This window comes from Lycium ferocissimum, chromosome 7 (genome assembly GCF_029784015.1).
Source record: "Lycium ferocissimum isolate CSIRO_LF1 chromosome 7, AGI_CSIRO_Lferr_CH_V1, whole genome shotgun sequence".
Taxonomy (NCBI): domain Eukaryota; kingdom Viridiplantae; phylum Streptophyta; class Magnoliopsida; order Solanales; family Solanaceae; genus Lycium; species Lycium ferocissimum.
Window position 1 is genome coordinate 45,442,700 of NC_081348.1, and position 21,785 is coordinate 45,464,484.

Sequence of the window (21,785 nt, forward strand, 5' to 3'; positions counted from 1 at the left end):
GGGAAACACAAATGGATAGAAACAAGTGCCAAAGTATATAGGCATCTATATAAACATATATATAGAACAGTTTGCGTGCATGTGAGATTTCACGCTCACCAATTTACTATTACTTGGGGCTAATTTGCACATGTGCAGTTGCAGTGCGATTGATAGTACTAAGAAAATAATCCAGTAATAACATAGATACTATTTCGTTTTGACTTAAGTAATTACTTGGCATATTTGACGCTATAAATCATGCGAAGCTACTGTCATGAATAGAATGACAAAAAATATCTAATAGTAGCGTATACTCTGTTGTCGATCATCAGCAATTGACATTTCAAATTTAAATTTGACTTCAAAACAGACCATATTAACTTTCTTCCAAAATTAAGTTATTCCCACTTTGTGTCATAATCTCATAATATAAATTGTCATGATTGTTATTAATGTCACAACATCAGCAAAATTTGCATAGAATTTTATTAGGTAATTGTCCGTTAATTTGAACTAACAGTGTTAACAAGAGATCAAAGTACTTAATTATGATAATTTTAAAGGATTTAATATGTGTACAGGTATATTTATCGGATGATATTAGACCTACTCTCAAACTTAAGGGACCATTTATGTCATCTTCTAGTGCTTTTCATGTGGGAATTATTCTGTAGAATAATAAGTTAAACATGACTAATTCTTTTAAATAAAACAAATAAAATTAACTTTATAATTGCGATGATCATCCAATATTATATTTAAGAATGTTTAGCACATGCTAGCTAGTTGAGACATTTCTAGGAACTTATTGGTCGATGGCCTTGTAAGCTCTAAGTCCTAAGTTCTGATATCATTACATTACATTTGGAAAAGTATGAGGTATAATTAAGATTTAAGGTAGAATACATCGATAATCTTTTAAATTTGTCAGTAAATTTCATTCAGACATTTAAACTATACTCCTCATTGAAGATACGAACACAATGAGCAAGACCTATTAGATACTTTTGGCTCAAATTGAAAAAACAGACGCTGTTTTCAAACGTATATTACGTAGATAAGTTAACAACTTAATACATGTCATTTCATTTGATTATATACATTAGCCTCAATAAGCTGTAAAACCTAAGGCCTATTCCAATTGAGGCTGAGATATGTATAATTAAAGAAGGTTGCATATTATATGTGGTTAACTTATCTATATAGTTAGCGCTTGAGAACATGCGCGGCAGCCTTTAAAAAATTTGAGTTGAATTGTTAATCAGAACACTTTATTCATTACGCGTTCGTACGTCAATCAATACGCTGCAGTTTGAATATTGAAGAGGTTATCGATATATTCCGCCTATAAGTAAATTTTAAGAATTTTCAAACACATTTGGAATTTCTTTTCCAAAGGAAAAAAAGGAGAGAAACATATTGTTTAATTCCTCAAATAGTAGTTGTGTCCATGTGAGATTGTATCCCTAATTAGGATAAAGTGGTTTCATGAACTAAATGGTGTCTCACTAGGCAAAAGCTAGCTATTTCTAGTCCACCCCTTGTACCCAAATGCATGCGCTTAATGTCTTCTCTGCAATATCTCTAACACACAAAAAAGATTTTGAGCTCTCAGCTTTGATTATTCCAAACTATTTAATTAATCGTGTATCTGGACAAATAAGAATTTTAGTACCTAAATTAGCATGAATCCTTCTAGCGTGTTTACCTAAACGAGTAAGCCACAATATTAATCTGTAGTATTAGGTTCTTAATCATTGTTATTTCATGTAGCTAGGGCAAGACCTGATTAGCTTCGTGTACTTTCATTGATCACAGGCTTATAATAAAGTTGTATTAAGCATGGCTTCTATTTCAAAATGTCCGATAGTCAGTGGCGTATGCAAGAATATCTCATATAAGCAGTGTCAGCCTATTGTCACAATTCAGTTATAACTTGTACTAATTAAGTGGATTTGAGTCTGCAATTGTTCGCTCTTAAGGCTTTACGTTCGTGATCCAAATTAATATGAGGCTTTTCTTAAAATCATTTATTTTTCAAAAATGTTAATCACACATATATAGGAAGTTTCTGCGAAATGTTGTCGGATGATACCCTTGTTAAAGTACGTTTCCGCTAAGTGCCATTAATAGTGATTAATTAAAAGAAAGAACCAATTAAGTAAGAAAAAAAGATTTCGTAGTGAAGTGGAAAAAGGCTAAACAAGGAAGTCGAAAAATTAGTTTCAATATATAATTGGAAGTATATTTTATAGGACCTACATATAGTTCCAATTGACTGGCTTAAAAGGGACGTTTCATGGGTGAAATGAAAATTCATTCACATGCTTTGGTCTCCCCATATTTACGCCAAAGTCGGCCCAACTATGCCTTCTTTTCGACCTTATCACTAGCTATTCCTTTCTTTTATAATCGTGGTGTCCGAGTCAATTTATGCGAATTTTAACTAATTTTACGGGGTCTCTAATATTTCTTACCAGCAGAAATATCGGATAGTTTTGTACACCAAAGCTTAGACATATGAGAAAAGAATCACCTAACGTTTTTTACGCCTATCGAGATTCAATACGGTATCTTACATTCTCAACAAGAGACAAATTTCATCCAAAAACATAAGTTTATGTGAACCCAATAGCTTTTACCTAAACCGTGTGTGTATATATATAATTTTAATTGTATATTAATTTGAAATTATTGTAAGAATCCATAAACTTTAAATCCCGGATCCACCTTTATTCTCAGCACACTTCATTAACGTAAAGTCACACCTTGGGTGCTATTTTTGAACTATGCCTTCTTGCTCGCGCACTATATAAGCTGGGTGTAACATACTTAAAAGAAGCACACCAAGTTAGAAAACCCTACAAAAAAGACCAAGAAAACAAAACCCCTAGAGTCAAAAAATCAAAAGAAAATAAGACATTGTTTTATCAAAATGGCAAGAACCAATGGGAAGAAAAAGATGAACAAGATAGTGAATTTGAAAATTGTGGTGGAGAAGTTACAAAGGAGTCTTTCAATGGTGAGGAGATTGGCAGCCGAATTCGATAACAATAAGCATCAGCATAACCAACCAGATCAAAACGACTCCTCGCATAGCGTGCCAGAGGACGTTAAGGAAGGGCATTTTGCTGTGATTGCTGTGGATGAGGATGAATTGAAGAGATTTGTGGTGCCATTGAAATGCTTAACACACCCTTCATTCTTGAAGCTCTTGGAACAAGCTGCTGAGGAGTATGGTTTTGATCATGATGGTGCACTTACAGTGCCATGCAGGCCAAGTGAATTTGAGGGAATTTTGGCTCATGAACAATGGCTTGAAGGGAATAATATGGATCAATCAAGATTTGATGATAATGGTGTTAATTGGAGTTCAAGTATGGTGAAAAGTTGTTAAAATAATGGAGCAAAGAAAAAAACAAGCTAAGAAAATTTAATTAGCTTAAGTTTGCTTCTTCACTCCCATGAAACTTGGATTAACTTATCTTATTGAGTCTCTATTCAAGTTAAGGGACAGCGTTAATTGGTTTTCTCATCTTATCATCCTAAATTAGATATTCTAAAACTTGAGTATTGTAGCTGGTAGGGTATATATATTGCAATTTTTCGCCGAAGGTGTGGATTGGGCGAAATGATTGCAGCGAAGAATTGAGAAGAAACGTAGTGCAATGTCTGTAAACATTGTTAAAAAGATCAATACAATATGACCTAATCGTTCTTGTCGAATCGCTCTATTGTTTGTTCTTGACTGTTAGACGAGGAGCTGGAGAGAGGGATAATAGATCCTCCCTTAGAATGGTAGCTTCTATTTCTTGATTGTTCTTCTTCCAAGGTCCTGAACATGGTTGAGTTGTTGCATGCATTACATGTACATTTCTTTATGTTGTTTTACTAGAGTATATAAGGAAAATTTAATTTCTTATAATTGGAAAGTTCTTAAATAATCAGTAATAAAATTAGTTACTGACTTGAGTGAGTTACTTCATCCTACTTTTACTTTTTTATTTATTTTATTTACTCTTGTTTTCTGCGTAATTGCGTGGTGGAAAATTGACATTGGAGTACAAGAGAAGGAGAAAGAGAGTAAGAACTCTCTAAATTATATAAATGCATTTGATTGGGTCGGATACAAGCCCTAAAAATGGAAAAACTACTAATTATGCTATCTATTAATTGTACTATTCCAAAGCCTAGCAAGTTTTTTCAAAGTGCTTAATAAAAGTGTTTCTTCCCCCGGCCCCCACCCCCGCCTCACGTTAATCAATTATGAAATACGCAGTGAGCACATGCAGTTGACAATTCCCAACTTTAAACTTTTTGGTTTGAAGTTTTCAAACTTTAGCTCTTCGGATTTGAAGTTGGAGATTGTTAAGCCTAGCGGCGGATGTAAGAGCCGCAGTGTGTTCTACCCAACACCCCGACAAAAAATTACAACAGATATTTAGTGTAGAAATTTTATATGCTTACGTACATATATTAACTTTTAACACCCCGAACATATATTACAAAGATATATTTAGGTTCAATTATTTTTCCAAATACCCCAAGCCGAAAATCCCGAATCCGTCACTCGCAGTCTTTAACATCGAGTTTAAATGTCAGAAGTTCGAATTGCCATTCAAACTTCAGACCTAAAGTTAGGCTTTGGCAATTCCAACTTAAAGTTCGAAGTTTGAAACTTCATACTTGTGATTTTCAGCTTCAATTCCGTAAGTCTGTATTCAATTATGAGGTGACTAAACTTTAGAAATTTATAAACCTCAGCTATTCATTAAATAAGGGTTCTAAATCCGGCTATTTGTGCACTTCCCCAATGGAGAAATCTTGGGGAGGAGTGCTTATCCTTAAACGAACTGCTGTGCAAATTCAAATTAATCGGATCAGTAAATTTTAAATGACAGTTGATTAAACTAAAAAAATAGTTAGATCAACGAATTTCGAATTCCAAATGATGAAAAAAACCAGGTCGTATGGAATATTGCATCTGATATATTCTAGGCACTGGATTGAAGAGTTGATCATGGTCATGGTGTAGCTATTTGTTGGTATATTTATGCTTCACCATATATGTAACTTAAATGAGCATACAAAAGACAAGCGTTTTAGTAATATTTATTTAAGTTTTGTGAATGGCTGAAAACATAACCGACACACATGTTATCTGTTTAATCAAATTTTTATGCAATGTGGCTTCTCTTTTCTGGTATTTAAATAAGAGATATTGGAATGAGAATACTTGAAATGGCATGCATCTTGTCATGTACCATGAAAAAAACATCTTACGAGCTTCATAAACTAGATTAATATTTACATAATCAGTTTAGTTAAAAAGTAATTGCAAATAATTATATTGGACAGAAAAAAGGAGCAATGAAAATTTCACCAATATTTATTGTGTAAAAGACTTTCACAAATATGAGATTATTAAACTGTAAAGATTGATAGTGTTCACTTAGACTTTAGTACACCCTTAAGAAAATATTCTCCTAAAAAATATAGTTATTTTAACTAAACCACCCGTAATTAAATGCTACATAATTAATATTGTTTTTTTATTACGTACATAAAAATTCACTTACCTAAATAGGGGTAAATCTGAAAGAAAACGATTAATTCCTTCTTGATTATGTAAGTGGAATTTTATTTTGAACCAAAATAATAAAGCTAAGTGGACGCTTATCATATTCTAACATGTAAAATTTTGTCCCACTAATAATAGTTTTATCTTTAATTAATCTGTTGAATATTCTTTTCAAATAGCTACAATTGCATTACTACCACTACTAGAAAGAGGTTTTTCCCACCGACATTCAGTTGCAAATATAAAATATGGTTTTCTCACTTCATTCCCACCGAACTAGCTCACTGGGAAAACGCATAGTGGGAAACAGGTTTCCATTGAAATGTTGTGAAACTTCCTAATTTTTCGGTGTGAAAACACTACTATGTAGATTTTTCCCACCGACATTCAGTGAAAGTAGCCACTGAACATTTTTCAGTGGGAAAATAGTTATTTTTTTAGTAGTGTACCAATTAGTACAATTTTGATTTTTTTCCCACTTGCACCACTACTGTCATTCCGACTTAGGGGTGTCAATGGTTTTTCAAAAATCGATTGAACTGACAGAATCGTATTTTTTTAATAAAATCAAAGATTTCAATATAAATTTATAACCGTACAAAATAATTAGGGTATGTTTTTATTTTATAAAAATATCGGAAAAATACTTAACCGAACAGAATATATATATATATATATATATATATATATAGAAAATATATTTTGTAAAGCAAAATTTATAATACATAACATTAATAGCTAAACTTTGAACCTTACATTGGGATGAATTTAAATGGAGAGGGCTATTGACACCCCTAATCAAGTGATAAAAGCGAAATGTGCATGTGACGGGTAAAATCGCATTTCATGAATTAGATTAGGCGCATAACATTAAAGAAAGACTGTTGAGTTGCTTTCATTTAGTATTCGATTGAAAATTAAAATCTAGCCTATTAAAAATGTTGGAGATACAAACACCGTATTGGTTTGGGATCCACTTATGTTTACTTTCTATAGTTTTTGGTCCCCGTTTTACTTGTGATTAGATAGGTCACTTGTCTATCAAATAGGAAGTGCCTTGATTTTGTCACATGCTTGTCATGTTCTAACTTGCAAGTACTCACTTGTCATTTAGTTCTTTTGTCCTTAAAGAATAGTCGTTTTAGCTCTTTTTACATTCATTAAGAAAAATAATAAATACAAGGGATAAGGCACTATTACCTCCCCAAACTATACCCTAATTTGGGCGACACAAGTCCTATTACCCCCTAAACTATTTTTTTCCTTAATTCTTTGCACCTTTAACGCCGACGGAGGCTTATTGTACACTATCCCAATTATATTCATTACATATCACGCGCCTGGGCCCCCAAGTCACCTTTCTTTCCCCTTTTAATTTATTAACCTTGGTTAAATCGTATTTACTTTTCCCCAAATATTACCCGATCAAAAATTTCACCCGAACCAAAAAATCAATTGATAAAAAACCTTCTTTGATCATTGAAGATTATATCCCAAAATCTTAAAATTCAAGCATTTTATAAAGAGTGGAAAAAAGCATCTAGCATCTTAAGTTCTTCATTCCAAAAGGGTCAATTTCGCTTCAAAACAAGAATTGTTGTGATTTCTTCTGTTACAATTTGTAAATTCAAGGTCATTGGAAGGCTAAGTTTGCATTTAGTCCAAAGGTTAGTTCTTTACTACATTTAATCGGGGTTTTGTTAATTTAGGGTTTTTAAGGATGAAGCTTGAGAATCGAAAATAGAATTTTCAAAATTTTTGATTACTTAGTTTGTTGTTATTTATCTTTGCAAGGGGTTTACATTCATAACTCTTAGATTGTATCACGTTGTGGACTTAGTTTGAGATGATGACGAACCAAAATATGTCATGGGTAATGATAATATGAGATATCGAAAAGCAACATCTCTCCAATTGAAGATATCGAGATAACATTGACAACTCAACTTTCCATCAATTTAACGCTAACAAATGGATGGATGGAAACAAACAACATGGGTGTTTAAGAAAGATGATGGAAACAAACAACGGCAGGTGTTTACTTATACATTACATTATATATACGTTTCTCTTATAATAAATTCAACTTATTAAATCTTCTTTGTAGCTCGGACTACCAAGTCGTAGAATTTCTACCGGATAAGAAAGATAATAAGATCTCAATGATGTAATCAATGCATTGGTTTCAAACCAACAAGTTGGATCGAATGGAAAGGAACTAAATCAATCACAACTAGAAGGCTTTAAGAGATTCAGGCTAATGGTTCAAACAATGAAGTCAAAGTCCTTCATTGCAAGAGACCTCGCCAAGCTATAATGTTATATCAAATGTTGATTTTGTTAATTTAGAAGTACCGTATTTTGTTAATGTCAAATTGTTTTGTTCATGTTGGTAAAAGGTATTCAGATGTACCATTTTTTATATTTTTGAAACTATATTTTTGTAAGAAATGGGCATCAATTTTAGTATTTATATGCAATGTTGAATTGGCTAGCTTTACGTGGTCTTGAATGCGAAGTTCTATGTATCGATGTTTGATGATTGAAGTCGATGTTTGTCACGCTTTGTTCGCATTTTGATAGACCGTGATTTTGACTAAAAGTTGATGTTAAAACCAGCAGTGGTTCAAATCGCGTTAGTTTTGGGCTCTCAAAATCGGCATTGGGCTCAAATGCGCTTTGTGTCAAAAAATGGTGCGCTTTGGGTCAAAAAATGGTGCAGTTTTGGGGGTCAAAATCTAGTGCGCTTTGGCTCAAAACCTGGTGCAGCTTTGGCTCAAAACCGTGCGCTTTTTATAAAAAGCTTTTGACTCAAAACCGTGCATTATGACTAAAAATCGTCCATTTTGAAACAAAAATCGGTGCATTTTTGGCTCAAAATCTGCATTATGACTAAAAATCTGGTCCATTTTGAAACAAAATTTGGTTCATTTTGAAACAAAAGGCACTTTTAGTTATGTTTAACTCATGTAACAATCCAGCATTTTTGTATGTTTAACTGATTTTTGCCTTATATATATATATTATTTTTTTTTTTACTTTTCAAGGTAAACTTTTAGTTATGCCTTAACAAAAAGTATGCCCCAAAGACATAACTAAAAGTATATAGGCGGAGTTCCTTAAGGGTATAACTTAAACTTTTGCCTTATAAGGCAAAAATCTATATTAAGCAAAATCTATGCTAAAAAATGTCCTTTGACTCAAAATATGGTGCATTATGACTCAAAATGTCCATTTCAAACAAAAACTGTGCAGCTTTTTGGCTCAAAACTGTGCATTATGACTCAAAATCTGGTCCATTTTGAACAAAAGTTGGTCCATTTTGAAACAAAACTGGGTGCGTACTTTAGTTATGTTTAACTAAAAGTCCTCGAGGGGGCTCTACGTTTAACTAAAGTCAACTTTGCCTTATATATATATATATTATTATTTTTTTTACTTTTCAAGGTAAACTTTTAGTTATGCTTTTAATTAAAAAGTATGCCCTTACGTACATAACTAAAAGTATACCCATAAGGAACTTTTTCCTTACAGCATAACTTAAACTTTGCCTTATAAGGCAAAATCTATGCCTTGAAAAAAGAACGGGGCATAATTTTGTTGTGCCTTAACTAAAATTCGCCCCACAAGGCATAACTAAACTATGTCTCTCGATTTTTTTAGTTTTCTGATCCTAACTTTAGCTTTTCCAAAGTCATTTGGATCCGGCATACACTCCCCCGCCTTCAACATTTTGAAACAAAATGGTTGTTATATGTGATCTTATTCTCGCCATAATTGACTCAATCAATAACAAAAGAAAATTGCCAAAATTGAAAATTGCCAAAATTTACTCAAATAATACCAACAAGAAAAGTAGGATAAAGCAAACAAGTCATGCTTCATTATAATACCAAAAAATGTACTTACAACAAAACAAATCTAACTTTAGCCTATCCGAGATCATTAAAGTTCCATTACGACAACCAAAACGTAGGTTCTATTAGTACTATGGCAACTTCATTTGATTTTTCTTCAAGTTGCCCATTTGGATTAAACCCTAAGATACACAACAAATACACAAAACCATATTTTCTATTAAACCTACACGAGTTGCTATTCTTTTTTCATTCATATCATTCTCTTTCAAATTACTCTTCTCTTTGAATCTCCAAGCTCATCCAAATCATTCGTCTCCTCTTTTGAAACTTCAACCTCATTCAAATCACCTATCTCTTTTGAATCTTCAAGCTCAACCAAATTGATGTTGAGATTATCATATTGAAGGGTAAGACTTTCAAGCTCATCCAATCGAATTTCATCCTCTTTTGAATCTTCAAGTTCAAGTGAATTCATGTTGAGATTATCAAACTCGCATCTTAAAACTTTCAAGTTCACCCAAATGCAACCTAACACGCTCGTAATTTTCTTCTAACTCTTTGATTTTGTTCACCAATCTTGGAATAATAAACTTTGATCTTTCATCAACACTTTGCTTATCTCTCCATTTGAAAACTTGCAATTGGTGGCCGAAATTTAAAGAATACAATTCAAATTAACACTAACACTAAAATTAATCAACCAAATTAGAATGAACACAAACCCCATAGTGAGAGACAAGACCAAAATCTCCTTCCGGGATTTAAGACTAAGGTCCGCATTTTCAAAGAAAATGCCATGTTTGCATCGCACTTCGACATTGAGCATCGCATCTTCTTCATCCATACACAACTTATTCAACAAGCTATTCGCCATTCCTAACCCTAACATTTCATACAGAATTGGGGGAAGAAATTTCAAACCCTAAACTTGAAATTCGACATGAGAGGGAGAAAAGATTAAGAATTTACACGATAATTAACTTACCGATCGAAAATGGAAAAATTTGCCACCAAAATTAGCTCTTGCAAATGGGTGAAAATTTGTAATGGAGTTGATGAAATTAAGTGTGTTTTGACGAAGTAGTCTTCAAATGGACTTTGGGAGTGACATGTGGTCGGCTCCATTCGTTATAACCTCTCTTTTACTCCTTACGCGCTTAACATACGTGTTCGCACGCACCGGTCCACGTCGGCGTTAAAGGTGTAAAGAATTAAGGAAAAAAATAGTTTAGGGAGGTAATAGGCCGGGGAAAGGAAAGGTGTGTCGTAGGAACTTAGGGTATAGTTTGGGGGGGTAATAGTGCCTTATCCCTAAATACAATGTATAATTTATTAAGTTACCTTTATTTATTAGACTTTTTTTAGAATTGAGCAATATTAAAGATGATTACTTGTTTAATGTTAATGACATACGTGCAACTTTAATCTTGAATTCCTAAAGTGACTTTTATTTTTGGACAAAATTTTTAAGCTAAATTGATGCTTATTTTGGGACGGAGGGAGTAATAGTTAAGTATCATTCAAGCAAGGGGAATTTTACTTGCGTATGAACCAGATGGGAACAAAGAGAGAAAAGAACTTCCATTGTTTTTTATTACTTTTTTGCGATGGTGGCGTTCCGGCCAACTTACACTTACCTCAACAATTCTAGCTACTTGTTATTTATTGCCTCTTGTCAGCACAAGTATCACTTTAGTCTGTCCACCGAGACTTAGCTAACTGAGAAAAAGCACCTAATATCTTCTTCTTCCTTTTTTTCTTTTTTTTTTTTTTTTTTTGGGGGGGGGGGGGGGGCCATATTTGTTAACCATCCTACGCATACCACGAAGGCCCAAGATGAAATAGGAGTCAAAGGCCCAATATAAAGATAAGAAACTGAGGGCCCAAACATTATAACTAGTGCTAGGTGTATCTCATGTTCCAGCATTGTATTTTACTGATTTGTTTCCATATTTTATTCAGATTTTTCCTTGTAAATATATATAGTGTGTTGTAAATTTGATTATTATTTGTAAATGTCCATAAATCTTAGATGAAATTGTAGCAATTACTTAGGTAATTTCCACACCACCTCTCTAATCTCAATGCTTAATGTCATGTTCAAGACCATCTTGTAACCATTTCCTATATACGTGTATGGCACACTTGAAAAAAAGAACAGAGTTCTCATAAATTTCTCTCGTTTTCATCTATAGTATTGTCATTTTGAACAAAATTTCTTAACATAGTGGAATATTACTGCTTATACATAAGGGACAATCAAGGGCTTTTGTAATCCTCACCAAAATTTCCAATAAAATGTCAAACTTTTCTATTAATTACTTTTAGATCCTGATCTTATTTTCTAAGTCAAATTTACTTTTTATTCTTATGGTCTATTTTTCAAAAACTGTCGGACATCCTACCTTATTTTTCCTGTTTTTTGATTTTCTATCTGGTGTCCGGTATTCGCATTAGAACTGATTAATCTAGATTCGAGTCGCGTAGGGCATATTCGGGAGAAGCGCTCCCTATCAAGGATTTTTCCATACCCAAGCTTGAACTCGAGAACCCTGATTAAGGGAGAAGCAGCCCCTCCTGTTGACCTTAATTTTTCCTGTTACTTTTTTTCTATTGATCTTATCTATTAATCTAAAAAATAGTCATTTCTTTGCTAGATTTTTGCTTCTTATTGTTCTCTTGTTTCTCCTTATTCATTTGTTGCATGTAAAAAATAGTTTTTTTACATGAAGGCATTTCTTTTACTTTATAATTGTATTATGAAATTTTACAATTTTAGAAAATTATTTTACTCACATGTAGGCATTTCTTTTACTTTATATTTATACTTTAATGAGCTCATATGTATTTAAAAAGATTTTTATTAAAATGATTTTGAGACAGTTTTAAAAATTATTAAATGAAGCCATGTGGTGTTGAAAATAACGACAATGTCATTAGTCAAGATCAGTTATCTTTAAAATATCTTGTTAAAACTAATTTTCTAAACACAAAATAAATTTGAAGCGGACGGAGTTAAATTGTCAGCTACGTGTTTGATCGGATTCTGTAGCGCTTCAGTTCAAACTCTATATTTGTCTTAAAATTTCACTAAATATGTTCTAGATTATTAATTTAGAACTAAAGAACTTTAAAAAATAGGATTCAGAACTCATAAACTTCAAGTTTTGGCTCCACATCTGATTTGAAGTAAATAATCTCACCAAACTGAAATTTTTTATTTTTTTTTGTTCCGTCATCAAACTGAAAGTTAAAGTATTAAAGAAGTTAAAAGAAAGTTTTGCTTGACACGGACTTAGCACGTGCCTCACAGAACAAGTTCTGGAGTAAGAGGATATTTCATTATTTTCTTCCTCAGAGAAATTGTTCCCTCAGTTTTACTCCATAGTGTGATGAGCAAGACAATGGCGTAACAACCTCCTATTTTACTTACAGCACAGCTTGACATGACCCACTATTCACATTGCAGTACTATTCACATTGCAGTACTATTCACATTGCATTCAATCATTTGTATAGACCATTTTGTGCACACAGCGGGCAAACATAATTTCAACAATTATACTAAAGAAACAGATACACTGGCCTCAAAATGGTTCAAAGAATCCATAATAGCTTTCAGAATCCCAAAATCTGAAGTACAATATAGCAATAATATAGCAATAGAAACAATGATGACATAAACATAAGGGATACGCTACAGTGTATGCTCTCCGAAACCTAAGAGAATATGTAATGAGAGTCAACAAAAATAGTGGACTAAGCCCGAACAATAACCAGAGTTCAAACGGTGGGTGACCATGGTTCGATCACTTCCTCTCTCTAGCACCAGGCTCTAGGCACGGTCTTAGCTAACATTACTAGGTCTTACTGGCGATCAAGAACTTTCACTTTCTTCCCTTCAGCCCGTGATGGGCTGTGCTGATTTCACCATTGCCCTTGGCACTAAACAACCAAGCGGAAACAGTGATACCATCACATTCTAATATAACACAATCTCCCAATTTACTCGCCCAATCCGGCCCTTTTCTTCAAATGTTTCTTGAAGTCCATGATGTCACCCTTCCACTGTGTCACAGCCTGGTTTTCACATACCCATATCTCATGGGCAACCTGGTTTATGAGCCTAAAATCGTGACTAACTAGAACCATCCCACCATCCCATGCGTTCAACGCCTCTGCAAGTGAGTCAATCGTCTCAATATCGAGATGGTTAGTTGGCTCATCCAACAACAGCATGTGAGGGCACCTATAAGCCAACCATGCAAAAATCACCCGACTACGTTGACCATCTGACAAGTTCTTCATAGCCATTACTTGAGCTTTACCTGTGAGGCCAAACCTCCCAATTGCTGCTCTCATCTTCTCCTCTTCATTCCCAGGATACTCTCTCATCATGTATGTCAAAGCTGACACTTCCATGTCTAGCTTCTCAGCCAAGTGCTGGTGGTACTGCGCGATTTTTAGGTGATTATGCCGCTTAACCATGCCATCAGTGGGAAATAAATCTCCTATCATCAGCTTAAGCAGTGTACTCTTTCCAGCTCCATTGGGTCCCACAAGTGCTACCCTCGAGTCGAGATCTACACCAAAATCAAGGTTCTTGTAGATGAGGTTATCAGGAGTGTAGCCAAAAGAGACTTCCGAAAACTGTAGAACTGGAGGAGGAAGTTTGCCAACATCAGTAAACCGGAAAACCAGGACGCTGTCTCTACCGACCTTCTCAGTGAGCCCACCACGCTCCATCTTAGCTAATGTCTTCTCTTTACTCTGTGCTTGACGGGCTAGTTTAGCTGAACCGTGACCAAAGCGAGCAATATATTCCTTCATTCCAGCAATCTGCTCCTGCTCCCACTTGTACTGTTTCATCTGGTTCTCTTCCAGCTCTGAACGGGTTTGCACATATTGGTCGTAGTTTCCTGTATAGAACTTCAACTTCTTGTTTTGCATGTGGATGATATTGGTACAAACACCATTAAGAAAATCCTGCGAGTGTGAAATCACAACCAGAATACGCTCGAAATTTTTCAAGGATTCTTCTAACCACACACAGGCCTCTAGATCTGCATTCAGGAAGAATAACACATGTCAACCCTAAAAGAGAGGTGAATGAACTAATGCTTTCCATCAGTCTAAAAGTAAGCAGACTTTTCCTTTCCAATTAAAATGAATTTTTTTAATAAATTAACACTAAGGAAGCATAAAAAACAGTCAGGAGAGCTGCTGAAATCGGACTGCAACGATGCATAGAGGTGTCGACTGGTATCTTTATGTGTGTACTGTGAGAGAACCGAGTGTCTAACCCAAAATCTCACGAAAAGCTGAAGAGTATTGAGATCTTTATAGACCCCTTTTGATGCCCTTCTATAACCAATATAAGATATTATACGAATCATCACCCTCCCACACATATAACCCGATTATGTGGTTCACACTTGGACGTCATGTGTGTGAAAGTTGGACTAACAACAGATTAGTTCTGATTGGTTGTGCCACTATGTGAAAAATCCAAAACTTCATGAACCTCTTTGGATGCCATTTATATTCAATTTAGGACACTACATAACTGATAAATCAACATGTAAGACTGCACATCGTCCATATATATATCTAGCACGAGCAAACCCTAGTAATTTGTGAAAGATCTACTCTACTAGAATTAGAAAAAGGCAAGAGAAGATTACCAAGATGGTTTGTGGGTTCATCAAGTAATAAAATTGTTGGATTCATAAATAGGGCACGCGCAAGAGCAATCCTCATTCTCCAACCACCAGAAAAATCACGTGTTTTCTTTGCTTGCATTTGCTTATCAAATCCAAGACCAAACAAGATCTCAGCAGCACGTTTTTCAGCAGTGGCTGCATCCATAGCTTCTAAACGCTCATAGATCCGTTCAAGTTGCTCTCCACCGCCAGCGTCCTACAATAAAGATGAAATTAGTCTATTATCCAAAAGGAAAACCAAGATCAAACAACAACATAACCAATATAATCCCACAAGCGGGGTCAGGGGAGGGTGGGTGTAAACAGACCATACCCCTACCTTTGTGGTGTAGAGAGGTTGTTTCCGATAAGACCCTGGGCTCAAGAAAATCATTTTTCAGAACAGTTTTGAAAGAAATGCCACAAAGCTACGATGAAAATAATGAAGAAAGACAAGTACCAACAGTAAAAATAATAAAATAACCAAAGGCAAGAAACAACAGTAGTGATAAAATTGAGAATAGGATAATGCCAGCATAATTTAATGTTAACAGCATCAGACCTGCGCAACCAAAGCTTCAACTTCTCTCTCCAATTGCAACCTCTCTTCATCACAATTAATGACGGCCTCAAGAGAGGACATATCAGAGGCTTCAATCTCCCGGGAAAGATGAAAAATATCCATGTGCTCTGGTATGGGAAGTTCCCGAAGTCCTATAGCAGTAAGAAGAGTAGACTTCCCACAGCCATTCAGTCCCAGCAAACCATAACGTCTGCGAAAATAAGAGGTCAGAACTTGAACATCAAGCAAGCAGAGGTACACAGAAATACAAGAAAATAACAAGTTTTACCTGCCATAGTTGAGCTCCAGTTCAGAATCAACTATGAGATCGTGTCCGTGGAAAGTGACTGTTAAAGATTCTATCTGTAACACAAAGAATACCAAAACAAACCAATGATATTCCCAAATGAAAAGGTCGAATGCAAAAGTACTGCATCTTAATCTTCAGCTTCTTCTAAGCGATATGACTTATTACACTTTATAATAAGTACATGCTACAACTGTGTACGCCTCTTGACAACAATATGCAACTTCTTTATGACTATTTCTTTTAAAGCATGGTGATTAAAACAATGTTGGAATATCACTCAACAAGACCATGGAAAGCCGCCATTAGGATGCAGTGATGGCAAAAAAAAAATGAAAAAAATATAAGCCTAGGAAATCACAAAATTTTTTGAACAGTCAACCACATATAATGCAAAATTTGAGACTATGAAAGGATAAGAACCATAACACTTGATTCCCTATGCATATGCAAGCTAAAACAATATATAGCTCCACATGATCAGACAGATAGAAATGGATCCAAATAGAGTAGAACAATTATTGTAGACTCATATAGCCAACCCAAACTACTTAGGATTTTATATGTAGTTGCTATTATTGTCATATATAAAAATATACAAAAACATTTATCCAAAATAGGCATTTTTCTGGAAAAACATTTACCCAAAATAAGCATTTTTTCTGAATCTTAGCAATTTGTTTAACAAAGACACATGTAGTAACACTTTGAGCAGCAAACCAGATACTGAACCCAAAAAAAAAGAGCTAATGGTCAAAAACACACTTGAACTATCATTTTTTTCGCGAGTTTCATACCCCAACTATCAGTTGTTCCTTTTTTCCTAACTGAAGAAGTATCACCATCTATGTATTAAAAACAAACCCCAAGTTTAGGTATACATTAAAACACACCTCGATATTTGCTAAACTCGAGGTGTATTTTAATACACAGATGACGATACACTTCAGGTAGGAAAAAAGGAACAGATGATAGTTTGAGGTGCAAAACCGCGAAAAAGTGATAGTTAAAGCGTCTTTTTGACCATTAACCCCAAAAAAAAAAAAAAAAACCATCAAATATCTAAAAAATCTAACCAATCAAAAATAGCAAAACCCCAACAAGTATCAGAAGCACCTATTAACAACAACAATAGATACAATAACAAACCCAAAACAACAGATATGGAGAAATCACACAGTAAATATCAGATCCGAACACAAAAAACTGACCCGAATATCCCTTGAAAGAGGATGCGAACACAAAACACCCGTACAATTCCGATCAGATATCTTAAGATCCCCTATTCCGTTACTCAAACTATTAACCCCGTTACTTTCCGCTGCTGCCTTGGAAGCCGCCACCGCCGCCTTTGACGATGCAGCAGCACCCTTCCCTCCTCTCTTAGCAGCAGCTGCCGCCTTCTTCTGAGCCTCTCTCTTCTTCGCCGCATCTGACCCCATCTACCAAATCAAAAATATACAATTTTGAATCAAAATCCCAAAAAAAAAAAACACCACCAACAAACCCAGTGTAATCCCACAAGTGAGGTCTTATTTTTTATTTTAGCAACTAGTTTACGAAAGACCTTCATCTACTCAAACTTTATGAAGCACTACTAGATACAACAATATACTGAACCAACAAAAAAAATATAAACAACATCAAATATCTTAAATCTAACCAATCAAAATAGCAAATACGAAATAACCCACAAAAATACGATTTCTAATCCCAAAAAAATAGAATAAACAACAACAACAATAAACCCGGGTCAGGGGAGGATAGTGTGTACGTACAACCTTAACCCTAAAGAGATTGTTTCCGATAGACCCTCGGATCGATTAAAAATGTAAAGGAGGCAGTAACAAAACAAGCATCAACAATAGCAAGATAAAAAAGAGGTAAAACAAACAACAGGTAATAATAGAGATCTAAGAATAATAAGTAAATACAAGACTAGTACCAAAAAAAAAAGGGAAAAATTGAAATAGAAATTGAATCGGGAAATAATACAGATTAAAATCGATAGATCTACAGATGTAACTTCGATTTTTATTTCGTGGGATTAGGGCTGTAGAGAAAAGAGGAACGAGGGTTTTTTAAAAGAGGAGAATGAGAACAAGTTGGAAGTAAAGTATATATACGAGGTGTGTGGGAAAGAGAGGCTGCACGTTGACGGTTGAATGGAGGTCCTAAGGATAATCTGAACGGTGATCCTTTGTTCAAGTTGGCAATAAAGTGAAATGAAATCTATGACGTCGAAAATTAGTGGACGGTGCTTTTGATTTCTCAGTTTTTGGTTTGGGCTGACCTAATTTTCTCTATCTTTTTGGGCTTTACACTTTTGACAAAAATGAGTCCGTTTGGCCCATTGCTCAATAAGACACTCTTAAGGGTTGTTTGGTCCTTTGGTATCTGATTTTAGAGTAAATAAAATTAAAAAAAATTAGAGATGCATTTAGTTATCGATCCCACATGGTTTAGTTACCTAGCACTTAACCAATCTTTCACTCAATCACATTGTTCCTTCAGTTAATATTAGATATATTTTAAGAATTGTATACATAATATACCGAGTTTAATCGGGTGACCGTGTGTTCACGTGACCCATTTTTTAAGCCTAAATTCTCCCCTGTATGTAGGTATTGATAATGCATGGATTCGTTTTAAGGGAATTTATAAAATATTTTATGCAGAGATTAGTTATGAATGGTTTAGTTATTACAGCTTCTATCCTACATAAAATAGCGCATAGATTACCTCATAACTTAGACATGTATTAGTGATAGGAGTTTCTGAATCGCAAACCAAACACCATATTGATTTTACATATGAATAACTTGCCTCGTTACAAGCTACCTAACATGGCACTTCCTCCCGTTCAAAAAGAGTGTCTACTTAGTCATTTGCACACCCTTGATGAGTACAAATTATTCATGTATTTTCATAACTAAAAATATAATATTTTCACAAAATCACGTGAATATTGTATTCAATTTCCACATATTTCTAATAAAACTTACAAGAAGAAGAATGACCGTATAACAAAACAACAAGAAGGAAAAGCAGAGAAAGAATAAATTGAAGGAAAGATGACACAAGATTAAAAGCTAGATGCATCTAGCTTTCACTTTGAGGATGCATTTCCACCTCATCTTAGATGCATCTACACCTCATCCTATATGCATTTAGAATTCACTTTGAAGATGCATTTCCACCTCGTCTTAGATGCATCAACACCTCATCCTATATGCATCTAGACTTTCATGTGTATAAATAAGATGACAAAGTTTGCAAGAAATCATCAATCAATCCGGAAGAAACACATCTTGGTTTCTCTCTCTCTTTATTCTAGCTTGTTTTAGAATTTTAATTGTAAAAGTTTTTTTGTTCTCTTGTATATTTTGGGATTGGAATACTCCACCTCATGGAGTAATCTTTTATTGTTGGGATAGTTGAAGAAGCTTGATATATTATTATATTACTTATCTCAATTGTAACACATGCTTGTCCCGAAACGCTTCATATTCATATCTAGTTTGCTAGAATGGTAGAATTCAATTAATTGTTACTATCACCTCTATATACTTTACTCTTAGTTATTTATTTATTAATTTTGTAATTCTCACGAAGCAAAATTAATATATTATAACTAATGAACAAATATGTAGAGGAAAAGTAATTTTTAGTTATCTACCATTAAAAAAGCATAATATTGCTTTCTTCAGTTTCAATTCTCAAGAAGGAATTGTCGTAGGCAATATTAAAGATCTTAGGTAAAAATAATTTCAAGAGGTTTTTACTATTCTTCGGCACAAATCGGGCAAGATTATTTCGGTTTTCATCTTCACCAGCTATCAATCAATTAATATATATAACATCAAGGAATGTTATTAATTGATGATTTTTAAGTGAACAATATATAACTATATTAGTAATAAGCAATTATTCTTTAAGTGAAATATGTGTAGAAATTGAGATTGTATTATGATAACAATATCAAGTAAATTCAATGATTCCCAACTCTTTTTAACTTAAAAGTTTTTCGAAAGTTATTTTTCTTTTGTTTAAGAAGTTTACAAATATAAGACACTACCCTCTTTTCATCAATTTGATTCTCTCACATGGTAGTCAAATACTACAAGTCTGTAGTTTATATTTTTCAATCTCCGTAGGACGATATCATAAACTATATTAGAATTTGAGAGAGTCCGAGCATATAAATCTATAAACTTTAGCCTCGTCAAATTTTTGGCTCCGTTGCCAGGAATTGGCACAGATCTACTTTAGGTTAAATATTTTATTACTAATTTGAGAACCTATTATTATAATTGTTATTGTTTTTTTTCCTGCTACTATAATTATTGCTATTATTAGTACTAACGTTTCTAAAATAGTATTATAATTTTTCTCTTCCTTTTTCAGTACTACTTCATAATACTTATTACTAAAAGTCTCTTCAGTACTCTCATATTATTATTATTATATACTACTACATGTACCTACGATTTACATATAATAATAACATTATATCTTCTTTTTTTAATCATTTGCATCAATAGTCAACCTATATCATTATTATATTATCAGTATTATTTTTAGTACTCTCCCTTTCAATATAATTGTAAATTTCTTACTATTTTTATCTATATAAGATTATTTTTTTTTTGTTAGTTACTAAATATTGCTTAAGTTAATTAAGTTTCTTTATTGTTAGCTTAATTACTAGTAATTTGTTTATAAATTCCCAAAAAAAAAAGGTATATCATCATACTAGTTTAACCATTTGTATTATCTTTGTAATTTTGTTTATTAACTTTTACTACTTTGGAACTAATTTTAATTTTCTTTACTTTTGTAATTTCAGATAATTTATGACCCGCTCTTCTAAAAAAGAGTTAGCAAATTATGATCTTGAAATTGAAAGATCTTTACGACTTTGCAGGAAAGAACATACATCATCTTCTCAAAGCTTAATTCGAGATAGAATGGAGCAGCAATTAGGAAATGAAAATAATCCACCAGGAATCCCACCACTTGTTTTAGAAGATCAGTTTGATGAAGTGGCGCCAAGACCAGCAAATAGAATCCTAAGAGATTATGCTAGACCAGACCACTTCAACTATGAATCTAGTGTGAGAAATCCACCAGTGGCAGCTAACAATTTTGAAATCAGGACTGGTTTAATTCAAACAATTCAACAATCTTGTACTTTCACTAGTGATCTGAGTGAAGATATACATAGTCATTTGATAGATTTCTTAAAACTAGTTGAAACTGCAAAATATAACGGAGTATCTCCTGAAGAAATTAAGTTAAGGTTATTTCCTTTTTCTTTGAAATGAGATGCCAAGACTTGGTTATAAAGTCTTCCTCGGGGGTCTATTTCTACATAGGACCAGATGACTCAAAGAAATTAAATAAATATTTTCCCCTGCTAAAACAACAAAGCTAAGACAAGATATTTCTAATTTCTTGTAGACTGACACTGAGTCGGTTTATCAAGCTTGGGAAAGATTAAAAACAATGCTAAGAAAATGTCCACATCATGACATCCCTGAACATATGCAATTGTATATTTTTTTATCACGGGTTAAAACCTTTCTCTAGGAATGTAATAGATGCAGCTGCATGAGGTTCCATTATGGGAAAAACTACAGAAGAAGCATTGGAAATGATGAATGAAATTTCTGAAAATGCCATTCAATGGCCATCTGACCATGTAATCATCAAGAAGACTGCTACTATTAATCAGACAGATGCTTTAAATACACTAACTCAACAAATTGCTTCCTTGGCACACAAGTTT

At 33.8% G+C, this 21,785-nt stretch overlaps 2 protein-coding genes and 1 non-coding gene across 3 annotated transcripts; 1 reads left to right on the plus strand and 2 right to left on the minus strand.

Moving 5' to 3' along the window:
• Nucleotides 1–2,787: 2,787 nt before the first annotated feature.
• Nucleotides 2,788–3,958, plus strand: LOC132062904 (protein SMALL AUXIN UP-REGULATED RNA 51-like). The gene has a single exon (XM_059455377.1). The coding sequence runs from the start codon at nt 2,918–2,920 to the stop codon at nt 3,377–3,379; it is 462 nt and encodes a 153-aa protein (XP_059311360.1). The 5' UTR covers nt 2,788–2,917; the 3' UTR covers nt 3,380–3,958.
• Nucleotides 3,959–13,005: 9,047 nt separating this feature from the next.
• On the minus strand, nt 13,006–18,135 carry LOC132065344 (ABC transporter F family member 1). The gene is made up of 6 exons (XM_059458685.1): nt 17,993–18,135; nt 17,206–17,438; nt 15,977–16,050; nt 15,688–15,898; nt 15,108–15,342; nt 13,006–14,486 (listed from the first exon to the last, which is right to left on the minus strand). Exons 2-6 carry the CDS (start codon nt 17,434–17,436, stop codon nt 13,429–13,431), a joined length of 1,809 nt encoding a protein of 602 aa, XP_059314668.1. The 5' UTR covers nt 17,437–17,438; nt 17,993–18,135; the 3' UTR covers nt 13,006–13,428.
• Nucleotides 18,136–21,424: 3,289 nt separating this feature from the next.
• On the minus strand, nt 21,425–21,531 carry LOC132065859 (small nucleolar RNA R71). The gene has a single exon (XR_009416828.1). It is a non-coding gene; the product is annotated as a small nucleolar RNA R71 (small nucleolar RNA).
• Between the last annotated feature and the right edge of the window lie 254 nt (nt 21,532–21,785).

What these genes read in the sequence shown, in the direction of transcription:
- LOC132062904 (XM_059455377.1), top strand. Translation starts at nt 2,918, where the DNA reads ATGGCAAGAACCAATGGGAAGAAAAAGATGAACAAGATAGTGAATTTG.
- LOC132065344 (XM_059458685.1), bottom strand. Translation starts at nt 17,436, where the DNA reads ATGGGGTCAGATGCGGCGAAGAAGAGAGAGGCTCAGAAGAAGGCGGCA. An exon ending in TTGAAGCTTTGGTTGCGCAG is followed by an intron (nt 15,343 to 15,687) that starts GTCTGATGCTGT and finishes TCTTTATTGTAG; the next exon opens with GACGCTGGCGGTGGAGAGCA. An exon ending in TGAACCCACAAACCATCTTG is followed by an intron (nt 14,487 to 15,107) that starts GTAATCTTCTCT and finishes TCCTGAATGCAG; the next exon opens with ATCTAGAGGCCTGTGTGTGG.